A 14,447-nucleotide genomic window follows, 5' to 3' on the forward strand; every position below is an offset into this window, starting at 1 on the left:
AAGAAATACTATAATGTACTTTGTACGCTCTAGAGATTGTGCAGTAACCATTAAAGATGTGGAAAAGAGTGTAAAACTACCAAGAGGGGAAAAAAGGGGGTAATAAAATGGTTCAAAACTGACTCAATTCTCAGAAGAAAGTCAAGAATAGAGAGAATTTAGGGAGACAGAACAAGTTGCACATTCAGGAAATGGTTTTAAAAGATGGTCAACTTGAGTCCAAATATTAATAATTACATTCAATGTAAATTGATTAAATGTTGCAATTTTGACAAAAATGATTGTGGTTAGACTGAATTAAAAACAGAAAATCAATCTTATGATATCTACAAGAGACACATCTCTAACAAAAAAATAGAGTAAGATTGAAAGAAAAGGAAGGGCAAAGAGAAACTATGCAAACACTAATCAAAAGAAAGCTAGCATAAACAGATTAGCAGACAAAATAGATCTCCAGGCAGAAAGCATTATTAAGGGAAACATTTCATACCAATAAAAGATTCAATTCACCAGAAAGATATACTAATTCTTAATTTGTATGAGTCTAATAACATAACCTCAAAATATAAACATCATAACATTGATAGAACAGAAAAGAGAAAGATTCAAAATAGAAGATGTTAACACCTGTCTCAGAACTCATAGAACAAAAAGAAATCAGCAGAGATATCTATTAGAGAAATATCAGTAAGAAATTGATATAATAGACTTACATAGAGCACTGTATCCAACAATCACAGTATACATATTGTCTTCAAACACAGATAAGCCTGTCCACTAGGCAATCAAGCTGGGAAAATGTAATGAAAACATACTTTTTAAAATCCTCATATATTCAAAAATTGAGAAATATACTTCTAAATAATCAATGGGACAAATAAGTCTCAATGGAAATTAGAAAATATTTCAAGTGCTACATATGAAAATTGCTGAGATGCAACTCACACTGTGTAGGGGAATTGATCCCATTAAATGCTGCTGTGGTTTGACTGTGTTTTCTCCAAAATTTCTGTTGAAACTTAATCCCCAGTGCAATAGTATTAATGGGGCCCTCTGGGAGGTGATGAAGTCATTAGGGCTCCACCCTCATGAATGGGGTTAAGGGGAAGTTATGTGGGCCCCTTTTGCCCTTCCACCTTCTTCTATGTGAGGACAGGCAACAAGGCACGATTTTGGAAAGAAAGACTGTGCTTTCATCAGACACAGAACATTTCAGTACTTGGATCTTGGACTTCTCAACTTCCCAGAATTTTCCTATACTACTAGTGACAGTGTAAAATAAGATAGCCACTTAGAAAATGATTTGGTATTATCTACTAGGATTTAAATATGTGCATACTCTATGACCCATTCCTAGGTATACAACTAGAAGACATTCATGCTCACCTGCATCAACAGACATGTATGTGACTGTTCCCACTGGCATTATTCATGGTAACCCCAAATTGGAAGCAAACCAAATGTCCAATATCATTGTAATAAATAGCTCAATTGTGATATATACTACTCATACAATGGAATACTATACTGCAATGAAAACGAAGAAACTACAATCTCCTGAAACAACGTGGATACATCAAACAAATATAAAATAAGTGAAACATGTCACAAACAGATAGTATTTACTTCATTATTGTCATTTACAGGACATTCAAAAACAGACAAGTAAACAATATTTTGTTCAGGAATAAAAATTTAGTAAAACCAAAGCAACAAAGTAATTTTTATAAAAGATTAAGCAACTTGGGCTGAAATAGTGACTAGGGAACATCACAATGGTGGGTTCTGGAGTGTTGACAATGTCCTTTCTTTTTTATCTAGATGATGATGAGATAGATATATGCTTTGTGACAGGTGATGCACTTTTCTGTCTGTTTAGCAACCAAAAAGATTTAAGTTAAAGAAGAACTCAGAGACAAATACAGCATTTTACATAAAAAACACATAACTGTATTTAAAAGAAATTGATCCCCCAAAATATAGAGATTGATTTAAACAACCCACTAGATAGGTTTCACAGTAGTCACACAGCTGAAGAGTGAATTAGTGAACCGGAAGATAGAGTGACCCAATGTACCGCATGGATAGATAGAAAGATGCATGAAATAAAGTAGGTGTCTAGAGAGCTGGAGGATAGCATGAAAGCATCCAATATATGCTTAAAACAATTCAAAAATAAAGAGAGTAAATGGGCAAGAGGTAATGGTGTAAATGATAATGGCTGAAAATTTTCCAGAATTAAGAAAGATAAAAATCTGCCCTGGGTTCCTGTCTCCTCCAGGTATGTGGTGATGGTGGGCATGCCCCTCCCCAACATCAGGTCTCCAGAACTGCAGGAGAAGATGGCCCACTTGGATCAGACCCTCGTGAGTGACCCCAGTGTCACAGTGGGTGAGAGGAGAGTAGGTGGGAGTGGCATCACCCCCAAGGATGAAACAGCCAGGCCTTTTCTGCTGTGCTGGCATCTCCTGGCCCCTCCAGAGGCTTGGATGCCACCCCCCCACCCTCTTGATCTTCCCTGTGATGTCACCTGGATTCCTGCTGCTGGCACTGGCCATGAAGTCTCCTGGTCTGGCTCTAAAGCCTGGCAGTGTCTTTTCCCAGGGAGAGCTGCAGGCAGGAAGCAGTCCCGATGGGTCATCTGCTTCACCCCCAGCCCAGGGCCCCAGGCTGGGTGCCCCCAGGGAAGGCTCTGGTGGAGAACCTGTGCATGAAGACTGTCAACCAGTCCATAGGTGAGCCTGGCTGCCTCTGACTGGGTGGACAGATGGGGGCTTTAAAAGGGAGAATAGCAAAGCGGGGTTACCTGCCTGTCTCCTACATGAGTCTGAGGAAGGGGAAGGGGATGCCATGGGAATGTGCTGTGGGGGAGGCAGGTGTTACTCAGAGCCCCAGCCTCTGTTCCTATGCAGGCAGGGCCATCAGGCACCAGAGGGATTTTGCCAGCATAGTGCTCCTGGACCAGAGATATGCCCAGCCCCCTGTCCTGGGCAAGCTGCCAGCCTGAATCTGAGCCCACGTGGAGGTCAAAGCTGCCTTTGGCCTTGCCATTGCTGCCGTGCAGAAGGTCAGTCCTGCCTTTTCCTTTCCCAAGAGCCTTCTTGTGTCAAGATCGTATTTCTCACTACTCTCTGTCTGCCCAGTTTCACCGGGAGAAGGCAGCTTCTTCCTGACAGGCAGCCATACCATTGCCTGGTGCTGCACCCTTCCTTTGCCCTGCCCACTGGAGACGGTGTTTGTCATGGTCTGCAGGGATCCTGCTACAAAGGTGGCCTGGTCTGCAGGGATCCTGCTACAAATGTGAAACCCAGGAGAAAGGGTGGAGTCGAGAGCGCTGCCAGGACCCAGGCACAGGCACTAGCTCCCATAGGAGAAAATGGGGGAATCCTGAAGAAACAGTGGGTCCTGGCTGTCCTTGGAGTGTTCCCTGGGCAGCTTCAATTCTGTGTTGCTGAGAGCCACGTTTTCCACCTGGCCTCTACAAGAGTCTGTGGCAGCTGTGGCATCCACTGTGGCACCTCTGTGCTGCTCACCTTCTTAGAGGCAAGATGGAGCAGGCCCCTCTGCCTCTGTCCTTTCCTGCCAAGGTTAGCTGCCTAGGACTGCAGTGGCTGCGGCCTGGGCTGGGGATGAGGGTGCCCTGACCAGCACTGCAGAAGCTGGGGAAGATGAGGGGTGCTGTAGTGCTACATTTCTAGGTCTGAAAAGGAAGTGAGAGAAACTGTGGGGTGCCTAGGGAAGGAGGTGTCTGAGCAGGGAGCGCAGCTCCCATCCTAGTGCCCAGCTCACTTGTGTTGAGAGGCTTGAGCCTGGTGCCAGGGGCAGAGTGGGTGATGCAGGGCCTAGGCAGACCTGGTACCTGAGGTTGTCTGTCAGGAAGGTAGGACAGGTAGGATGGCACATCCACCTCAGGCACTTGGCCCAGGTCTTTCATGCAGTTCTCTGGGATCTGCAGGATTAGGTGGGGATGCGTGAGACTGCACACGAGGCCTTGCTGGGGACCTGCAGGAACAGCCAGCGAGGCCTCATGTGCAGTCCACACAGCTGTGATGGCATAGGGAGTTCAACAGAGCCTCTCCTGGAGAAAAGCATGGCAAGGCCCCCAACCCCTGCACCTGCCTCCATCCCTGTGCCCTCCTCCACCTGCTGCTCCAGCTGCTCTCTCTTATTGATGGACAAGGTGGCACCAAACAGTTCCTCCTCTGTCTTTGCCCCCAGCATCACATGGGTCTTTGTTACAGCATCAGCCAGTCAGTCCAGACAGACAGACTTCTTGTATTGGGGCGATGTGGAGGTCAGGCAAGCTGGCACCTGCTGTCCCAGGATCATGTTCCTGACCTGCCTCTCCCACATCATCTCCAACATAGAGTGTGCACTGAGGGGTCCCAGGCCACCAAGCCAAGCCACCCCAGTCACCTCCTGGCTCCCACCTCTGTGCTGCACCTGAGTGTGATGCCCTGGGTCCCCCTTAAGCCAGGCTTGGTCTCCCATCCATATTCTGTGACCCCATTTTCTGGCCATACAGAATCTCTGTGGTGTTGAAGAGCAGCATAGAGACCTGGGGAGACCCCTGAGCCCTCCTCCACATCATCCTCAGGCTCCAGCTTGGCGCTCCCCACATAGGAAAGACTTCAGCTTCTGGGAGGGTCAGGTAGCTGAGGGATGGTGTCAGGCCAGCAGCTGACCTAGAGGCTACTTGGGAGGAGGGAGCAGGGAGCAGGGAGCACCCATTTCTGACCCAGATTCACTGCTCTTCCTTCACCTCTGCCACGACCCCAGAGAAGCAGATCCTGAACCTGGGCTCTTGCCTTCACCTTTATCCTCTCCACTCTGGGATAATTAAGAATGACTTGCTAATTATGCAGGCAGCTGATCCAGTGCTGTGTAGCCTTGGGGATCACCAGATGCCAATCAGTAGAGAGAATGTGGGAGAAGGAAGGATGGAAAAAGAAGACAAGGGGAAAGGGGAAAGGAGGAAGAGGAGAAGAAAGAGATGTGGGAAAGGAAGAAGAAAGAGATGAAAGGACCAAGAGCTTTACAGAGAAAATCACCCATTTTCCAGGGGAAGGTGCTGGGCAGTGGTGCTGCCTCTCAGCTGAAGAAATTGGGCAGGAACTGACAGGCAGATGACAGCATCCAAGCTTTCATACACACAGTTTGTCCCCTCCTTTTCCCTCTGCATCCCAACACCCCTCCTGCCTTGTCATCTAAGTCACAGGAAGCAGGCGACATGTCTGTTCTGATATTTTGGGGTCTGGCCTCTCCCAGGTGAAGAGGGGACAGATAGAGGGGCAGGAAGAAGGGGCAGGGAGGGGCTGGGGGGTGCAGCTGGAGAGCTTCGGAGGTGCTTGTCATTCCCTCAGTCTCTGCATGCTCCCCACAGCAGCAGAGCAGGAGGAGGGAGCACAGCCTGGAATGCCTTGTTTCCTCATCCATAAAATGAAGATAACAGCAGTGTGTGCTCGTAAAATGTGGCCAGGGTTAAATGAGTTAATGCACTCAGATCAGTGGTGGTGCATGGTTATGGTACATGCATATTAGTGATTGGGAAATATTATAAATAAGCCTTATCACAACTGTAATTTAATAACTGATCATGCATTGGCTCTTTAGATCTGTCTCTCCTGCTGTGCACTCCAGCTGGATAGGGACACTGGCTTATTCATCACTGGATCTATAGGAATTTTCTCAGTGCCTTGCACACAGGCACTGTTGGGTAACAATGTATGACTGCAGGAAAAAGTGAAGGATTAAGCTCCCTTGTGTGAGGAAGAGCATGAGTTGAGACAGCAGAGCCACCATGGGAAACCAGGAGGCAAAGTGGGGCTGAAGGGGGTGAGCTCTCGGGCTCTCAGGAGCAAAATCTTCCAAGCTGGGCTCTCACCTTGGCCCCTCCCACCCAGGGAAGCCAGCTGGGTCCCCCAGGACCAGGAATTCCCAAAGGGGCTGCTCCCAGAGGGTGTGTTACAGGGACTGGATAGAAAACAGGGGGTGGCCCTCTGATCAGGTGAGGTTGGGTGGCAGCATCCACCTGCTGAAGTTGTCTCCAGAGACCTTCTGCAGGCACTGTTGGGCATCTGCCACCTGCTGGATGGACTCCTCTTACCACAGGTCTGGATAAGGTGCCTGGTACAGGTCTGACCTGCCAGGGAGTGCTGGGTCCTCACAGGAGTCATGCTGCCTGTGGGTGGGAGTCGGAGCATCAGAGTCACCCATGCCCACCATCACTCACTCACCACAGGCAGTGGGTGTTGAGACAGCACAGCCTTTATCCTAATTTTGTTCATAGCTTCAGTCTACACAGGTGGGGAAGGGGATGGGGGACAAAGCATTTGGTGGGAGGCCAGGATCTCATAGGAAATGGGATTCTGCTGATCCTGCTGAGTGGGTGAGTGAGTGAGGGGGCAGGACCAAGGACTGGAGAATTGGTAGGGACAAGGGAGGAGCCCAGAGAAGGGGCAACGTTTCCTCATCCCTTATAAGGTGCTTGGTATCTGCCAGGCACCCTGTCCACACATGATCTCAGTTCAGCTCCCCACGTTGAATACACAAGAAAGAAACCCCGGCTGCAGAGGAAAACAGAGGCTGGAAACAGAGGGATACATGGGCAGGGTGGTGCTGGTGAGAGAATTGCCTGAATCAACTGCCAAATGGTTCCCAGATTTGGAAAAGCACAGCAAATGTACTCACATGGGTTCTTCCCACTTTAACCCTGAGGAACTCAAGGCCTACTTCTGAGACAGACTGGGCAGTGGCTAGTGACTCTACATATAGGAGTGTCCAGGCCCTGCTCATCCAGGCTAGAGCTTAGGGAGCCAGAAGGAAGGAGGTGCATGTGGGGGTGCAGGACAGGAGGGAAAAATACTCCTTGAATTGCCAGGTGAGGGCAGAATCTATTTACATTGGGTTGAGTTAACTCCTCCCCTGGATGCCACTAAAGGAGAAATCAGACTGCAGATGGCACTGATTTGATTGGCATGCCAGGAAGAGTATTAAGGGACCAGGCCCCTATAAATAGGCCTAATCGCAGCATGTTGCTTGAAAACAGCATGAGAGACATTCATCGGGCCTGGCACTGTGCCCTAGACCTGCTCTCCTGGGCACAACAGTGGCGGGGGGGGGCCTCCATTGCAACACAGGTGTGGGTGGGGCTGGGTAAGTGTGGCAGGAAAGGCCTAGGAGGCTCTATTTGGCCTTAAAGGCTGTGTGGCCTTGGGTAAGTTGCCTTCTCTGAATCTCTGGTCCTTTCCATTTCCAGTTCTCCAGGCTGAGAACTGCACTCTGATATGTGGTTATTCCCAATAATAATAATGCGTGTATCATACATAATCCATCACACCAAAGTCTTCACCGTGCTGGGACCTACTCCTCTGCTCCCCCTGCTGGCTTCCTCAGCCCCTGCGTCTGCTCTGATAGTTCTCTCCTAGCCTCTTCAGGCCAGCACTTTCCATGCTCTGAGATGACCGTCCTCCTTCCTCTTCAGCTTTTTCTCCAGCAGCGAGTTCCTTGTCCTAACTCAGGCTTCCACGAAAGATATCCTCTGCTTCTCAAACCCGAAACTGCCTCGAATACTCATGAGAGCCCAGGAGCTACTCCTTATCTCCCACTTCTCTTCCCTGCTATCAGATAACCAAGGCATGGTCAACTGACCCCAACCATGCCAGGAACCCAACCATGTGAGGCCACCCATCCCTTTCCAGAATGTTTCTCCCTTTCCCTTCTTTGTATTTATACTGATGCAAATTTGCTGGCCATCCTAACTTAGTCCTGTGCCTCAGTTCTCCTATCTGTAAAATCAAGAGGAGAATATGTAAGATACTTTCTATGCTCATCTTAAGATGAATTCCTTGTTAGTTACCACATCTGAGGGTGTCTGTATATGTTTACTGCACTACCCACATGAGAGCATAGAATAAACACAAATCTAAACAAGGAAGTAGCAAGTTCTTTCAAGAGTTAAGCGACTAATTAGTGGTTTATTCATTCTGTCTGCAAACATCTACTGATTCTCTCTTCAGAGCAGACTTTGATCACTACAAAAATGAATAAGACACTACACTAGCCAAGGAAATAGCTTCAAAAACAATTGAACTCTAATCCAGCCATGTGTACAATAAGGAAGGACAAATTCCTTCTGGGGTGAGGGAAGTCAGGAAAAGCCTCTTAGCAGAATGTGTGCCTCTCTACTAGGCCCAGGGAGACAGTATAAAGACAGTGTTCCAGGTGGGGAGCAGTGGCTCACACCTATCTCAGAAATTTGGAAGGCTGAGGTGAGAGGATTCCTTGGGCCCTGGAGTTCAAGACCAGTCTGGTCAACATAAGAACTGGAGTCAGGCAGTCACATACTTCACACTGGCATCCACCATGCAAGGCACTGAGTGAAGTGCTGGGAAGGAGACTAAGCCTCATTTTGGGTTGCTTATGGTCAAAGACAGGCCCTGCATACTCCATCCTCTGTTCCCTCTCTGCCTTCCCCTTGGGCTCAGGGCCAGGCTGATGGTCAGCCTTGGCTCCTCTGGGTAGCCCTTGCCCTGGGTGTGCCCCAGGGCAGGACCTCCAGCCCAGGCCCAGAGGTCACCCTTGCCCTCCTGCCCTACACCCTGACCTGCTTTCCTGTGTCTCTCAGCACACCTGACCTTGTCTTTACCTCTGCGGGAAGCTCCTCTGTGGTCCGCTTAGTTCCCAACCACCTTTAAAAATTAAATAGAGGCCAGCTATGGTGGCTCACGTCTGTAACCCCAGCACTTTGGGATGCTAAGGTGGGTGGATCAGGAAGTCAGGAGATCAGGGCCTTCCTGTCTCTACTAAAAATACAAAAAATTAGCCCAGCGTGATGGCATGCACCTGTAGTCCCAGCTACTCAGGAGGCAGAGGCAGGAGAATCGCTTGAACCCAGGAGGTGGAGGTTGCAGTGAGCCGAGATTGTGCCACTGCACTCCAGCCTGGGTTTCAGAGAATGACTCTGTCTCAAAAAAACAAAAATTAAATAGAGAAGTCAGGCATGATGAGCCGGAAAGATGACCAGAGGCCAGGAGTTCATGACCAGCCTGGGCAACATAACGAGACTTCTGTCTCTAAAAAGTTTTATTATAAAAATTAAATAGAGAAGCCAGACATGAAAAGACATATATTGTATGAGTCCACTTATATGAGGTGCCTACAACAATCAAATTCACAGAGGCAGCAGTAGTAGCCGCCAGGGATGGGGAAGCAAGGCAGGAGTTGGGCAGCTTGTGTTTCATGGGTGGAGTTTCAGGTGGGGACAATGGAAAAGCCCTGGAAATGGCTGGGGGTGATGGTTGGACAGCAGTGCAAATGTGCTAATGCCACTGAACTGTCTGCTTCAAAATTGTTTCCATGGCACATTTTAGGTTAGGTCTATTTTACCACAATAAAATGTTAGGAAAAGCTGGTAGAAAGAAAGAAAAGAAAGGAAGAGAAAGGAAAAGAAGAAAGAGAGAAAGAAAGAGGGAAAGGAAGAAAGCAAAGAGAGAAAGGATGAAGAAATGGAAGTTAATTTTTTTTCTCAAGCAATAGTCCAGAGTTTGCAGTCTGAGGCTTGCATGTTAGCCCTGCCCCATGAAGTCCTTGGGATACCAGGCTCCTTCCTTCTCACTGCCACACCATAACTGGGACGTAGCCCTCCACCTTTTGATGGAGGTTGGATGATGTGGAGAGAAAAGGAAGCAACGGCCTGGAAATTGCCATTGAGCACAGGTCTACATCCCATTGGCTAGATGTCAATGTGGGTAGTCCTGTATTTAGGCCAAAAAGTGAGGAGATAGTGGGGACAACTTAGCCATCTCTGCCGCCATCCCCATTTGATCTCTCAATGGTCAGAAACCACAGAGGAGAAGGACTGCCTCCGAGTACATCCAATATTTGGCATCCCCTTATATCTCTTCATTCTTTTTTATCCATAAAGAGTCCTTCTGGCCACTCCTACTAGGCATTGCCCTCTCCCTAGAATTACACACTATCTATGGATTCCTTCATCTTACAAACCTACCTACCTGGTTTGAGGTAGGCACTGTATTAGGTAAGAGGACAGGAAAAATAGAGAAGGTGCAGTCCTTTCCTTAATGAGTGTCTTCAGTATAGCAGACAGGAATAGAAATGTGGACCAACTGCCCTGAAGTGTTACAGTTGTATGGACAGATATTGAACCATGTATAAAAAAAAAGCAGCTCATACTAAACTCAAAAACAGATGCAGGCAGGGTAAGAAAATGCTTTATAAAGGAAGTCTGCATTAAACCAAGTGTTTTAAGATGAATTCATTGGATGTTAATTCACAGGACAGAGTCTCTGTCTTTCTCCTTCCTTTTTTGCTTCCTCTCCTATGCCTAATATGCTTTTGTATCTTACCAGATGTATGCAAATAGATCAATTCAGCTGCTAACCTATGAAAAATATAGTGACTTGGCCATAAGCTTAAGTTACCAACTTGCATATTCATTTACATGGCAACTCCTGTGACCTTGCCTCTTAAGAAAACTAGATGAAATAAAATTAATTACCAAAGGCAGCCATCTGCAACAATATCCAAACCTTAATTCTAGGTACAAGTTACAGAATGTGGCACAAAGCGGACTGTGGTGGGGGTCTGTAGATGAAGTGAAGGAATAGTTTTTACGTGGAGAAATGACTGGGTTCCATACAAATGCAAATGTAAATGAGGCATTGGAATTTGGCTTCACGTTGACTAAACTGTTGAGCCATGGCTCACTCGTTGACATTCTGGGTAAGGTGTATTTTTGTCAAGTTATCATAAAGAAAGGTAAATGTGAAACTGAGAAACTATAAGCAATAAAACTTGGTGTTTAGGAGAAAATGATTTATCTTCCACAATATATAATTTTGAAAGATTAAAAACACATTCATCTCACTATAAAAATTCAATAATGCTTAAATTACTTCCAAAGTGTTCATCCAAGTTGAGCCTTCAAGTTTTTACAAATTGTTTTTTCTTTATAAATTTTTCACATAGTCCCACATTTCTTGGAGACTTTGTTCATTCCTTTTTACCCTTTTTTCTCTAATCTTGACTTCTTCTTTTATTTCATTGAGTTGATCTTCAACCTCTGATATCCTTTCTTCTGCTTGGTCAATTCGGCTGTTGGAACTTGTGCATGCTTCACAAAGTTCTTGTGTTGTGTTTTTCAGCTTCATCAATTCACTTATATTCCTTTCTAAGTTGTCCATTCTAGTTAACATTTCATCAAATCTTTTTTCAAGGTTCTTAGTTTCTTTGCATTGGGTTAGAACATGTTCTTTTGGCTCACGGAAGTTTTTTGTTACCCACCTTCTGAAGCCTGATTCTGTCATTTCATCACAGTCATTCTCCATCCAGCCTTGTTCCCTTGCTGGTGAGGAGTTGTGATCCCTTGTAGGAGGAGAGGTGTTCTGGTTTTGGGTGTTTTCATCTTTTTTGTGCTAGTTTCTTCCCATCTTTGTGGATTTATTCACTTGTCGTCTTTGTAGTTGCTGACTTTCAGATTGGGTCTCTGAGTGAATGTTCTGTTTGTTGATGATGAAGTTATTTCTGTTTCTTAGTTTTCCTTCTAATGATCTGGTCCCTCTGCCATAGGACTGCTGAGGTCCACTCCAGGCCCTGCTTGCCTGGGGATCACCTGCAGCAGCTGCAGAACAGTAAGGGTTGCTACCAGTTTCTTCTTCTGCTGTCTTTGTCCCAGAAGGATAACAACCAAATGTCAGTCTGATCTCTCCTTTATGAGGCGACTCTTTGGATATATGGGGGTCAGGGAGCTGCTTGAGGAGACAGTCTGTCCTTTATAGGAGCTCAAGTTCTGAGCTGTGAGCTCCGTTGTTCATTCAGAGGTACTAGGCAGGTATGTTAAGGTCTGTTGCAGCAGAACTCATAAACCACTTTTTGTTCCCAGGTGCTCTGTCCCAGGGAGTTAGGGCTTTATTTATGAGTTTCTGTTGTGCTGCTGCCTTTTTTTCTAGGGCTTCCCTGCCCAGCAAGGAGGCAGCCTAGTCACTGTTTGCCTGCAGAGGCTTCGCTGAGCTGCTGTGGGCTCTGCCCAGCTGCCTTGCGAACTTCCCTGTAGTCCTGTTTATATGGGGGTAGTTAGAACTGGTGCACCTCCATATTGGTGGACTCTCTCTGTAATGGCAGGTTGCCTTGGCAATGGCAGGCTGCCTCAGCAATGGCGGACTATCTCCATAGTGGTGGAGTGCCTCGGTAATGGCGGACACCCCTCCCCCACAGAGCTGGACCATCCTGGGTTCAGCTGTGCTTGCTGTGAAACTCTCAATTTAGAGAGTTTCTGATTGCTGTTCTTTTGTGGGGGTGGGACCTGCTGAGCCTGATCACCTGGCTCCCTGCCTCAGAGCCTTTTTTTTTTTAGTTGAACAGTCAACTCTCTCCCAAGTGTTCCAGTCACCTGTTGAAAAGGCGCCAGGATCCATGTGATTTCCCGTGTGGTGACCTACTGTGCCAGCTCAAACAGCAGTGCTGAGATTCGTGGTGCTTTTTTTGCCCAGGAATCTCCTGGCCTGACTTCCTGTTCAGTTCCCTTTTTAATCAGATGAATGGGTGATTTCCCGGGCTCCAATCACCAGCTAAAAGGGCACCCAGACCAGTGTATTTTGTATGGAGAACTGCTGAGCAGGGGCGCTGGCAAAGCAGCTGTGCTGGGCAAAGCAGCCACATGGGTAAAGCAGCTGCACCAGCCAAAGCAGCTGCGCTGGTGACCCGTGGGGCTCCTTCACCTGGGAATCTTCTGGTCTGTGGGCAATAAAAATTTGTCTGGAAATGCAGCGTCCACTCACCCTCTGTGCTTTCACCAGGAGCTGCAATCCTGAGCTGTTCCTAAACAGCCATCTTGGATCTCTCTCTCAATACACAGCTCTATTCTTAGAATGTGAACTGTTGCCTTTGTTTAGAATCAGTCACTAAAAGCAAGTACAGACTGATTAGAGCTGGTACTTATACTTCTGAGAAATTGTGCCCTTCACCTAGGTGTTGGGCAAATGAATTTTGTTGTTGTTGTTGAGACAGAGTCTTGCTCTGTTGCCCTGGCTGGAGTGCAGCAGCACAATCTTGGCTTGCTGTAACCTCTGTCTCCTGGGTTCAAGCAGTTCTCCTGCCTCAGTCTCATGAGTCGCTGGGTTTAGAGGTGCTTGCCACCACACCTGGCTACTTTTTTTTTTTTTGTATTTTTAGAGGCAGAGTTTCATCACGTTGGTCAGGCTTGTCTCAAACTCCTGACCTCTAATGGTCTGCCCACCTCAGCCTCCCAAAGTGCTGGGATTACAGGTGTGAGCCACTGCTCCCAGCCTTTTGTTTTGTGTTATATGCCTTTTGTTTTGTGTTATATACCGTGTGGAGAGTCCTTTAAAGATCAAAACCTGACTGTAGTTTGTGGCGTATGCATGTCTGTAGTGCCCTTACAACTTCAGCAGTCTGTTTGAGAACTGTAGCCTTAGACAATTATGGTCTTTAAGGGTGAATCAAAACAAAATCCACAAACAGCTGTATTTTTGTATCTAAATGTTACATAAAAAGCTGTTTTTCTTTTGTTAAGACTTTACCATTAAAAGACAGAATAAAAGCACATTGGAGTAGGCTGTTACCAAACTTTTTTAGGGCATGTGTGCTAGCATTTTATGAACTTAGTCACTCATAAGGGCAATACCTGATTCTTGTAATGGCCTCCCACTGCCCCCAATTCAAAGTTAAAGAAAAACAACCCCAAAACACCCAGATACTGCTGTCCAGATTTCTTGAAGTAGCCTCTTTCCCAGCTTTGCACCCCACCTGAAGATCCTGTTACTGCAGCTTGCTGGACTCTGTGATCCCAGCTGTTATGAGTGTTTCCAGCTTCAGAAGTACTTTTTTTTTTTCTAACAAAACCTTTTTTTCACAAAACCTTTTTCTCCTTGATTTTGGTAAGATACATATAAAAGTTTACCATTTTAATTGTTTTTAAGTGTACAGTTCAGTAACACTAAGCACATTCCCGTTGTGCAACCATCATCACCATTCATCTCCAGAACTCTTTCACTTGCCTGAGACTCTGCCTGTTACACAGTAGCTCCACCAGCAACCACTATTTTGCTTTCTGTCTCTGAATTTAACTACTTTAAATACAGTAAATGTATTTAGGTAGAATCATACAGTGTTTGTCCTTTTGTGAATGCCTTATTTTAATTACCATAATGCCTTCAAGGTTTGTGCAAGTTGTAGCATGCTTTGGAATTTCCTTCCTTTTAAGACTGAATAGTATTTCGTTGTATGCATATGCCACATTTTGTTTACTCATTCATCTGTGGATGGACCTTGGGTTGCTTCCATCTTTTGGCTATTGTGAATAATGCTTATTAGTAGGATAGTGTTCAAATAAATATCTCTTTGTGTCCCACCTTTCAATTTCTTTGGGTATATACTCACAAGTGGAATTAACATGATGATTTCTGATT

The 14,447-nt window shown here is 46.2% G+C and overlaps 2 protein-coding genes across 2 annotated transcripts in view; both read left to right on the forward strand.

Moving 5' to 3' along the window:
• Positions 1-2,291: 2,291 nt before the first annotated feature.
• Positions 2,292-3,361, forward strand: LOC108593600 (ATP-dependent DNA helicase DDX11). The gene is made up of 3 exons (XM_017977432.1): positions 2,292-2,391; positions 3,095-3,268; positions 3,312-3,361. Exons 1-3 carry the CDS (start codon positions 2,292-2,294, stop codon positions 3,359-3,361), a joined length of 324 nt encoding a protein of 107 aa, XP_017832921.1.
• A 606-nt stretch (positions 3,362-3,967) lies between these two features.
• The window catches only part of LOC100410141 (DNA repair protein REV1-like), a 54,229-nt gene continuing 43,749 nt past the window's right edge, over positions 3,968-14,447 (forward strand). The window contains 2 exon segments of the mRNA XM_078348356.1: positions 3,968-4,294; positions 4,526-4,651. Of these exon segments, the coding sequence (XP_078204482.1) occupies positions 3,968-4,294; positions 4,526-4,651 (453 nt within the window).

The sequence above is a fragment of the Callithrix jacchus genome, chromosome 14, assembly GCF_049354715.1.
Source record: "Callithrix jacchus isolate 240 chromosome 14, calJac240_pri, whole genome shotgun sequence".
Lineage (NCBI taxonomy): Eukaryota > Metazoa > Chordata > Mammalia > Primates > Cebidae > Callithrix > Callithrix jacchus.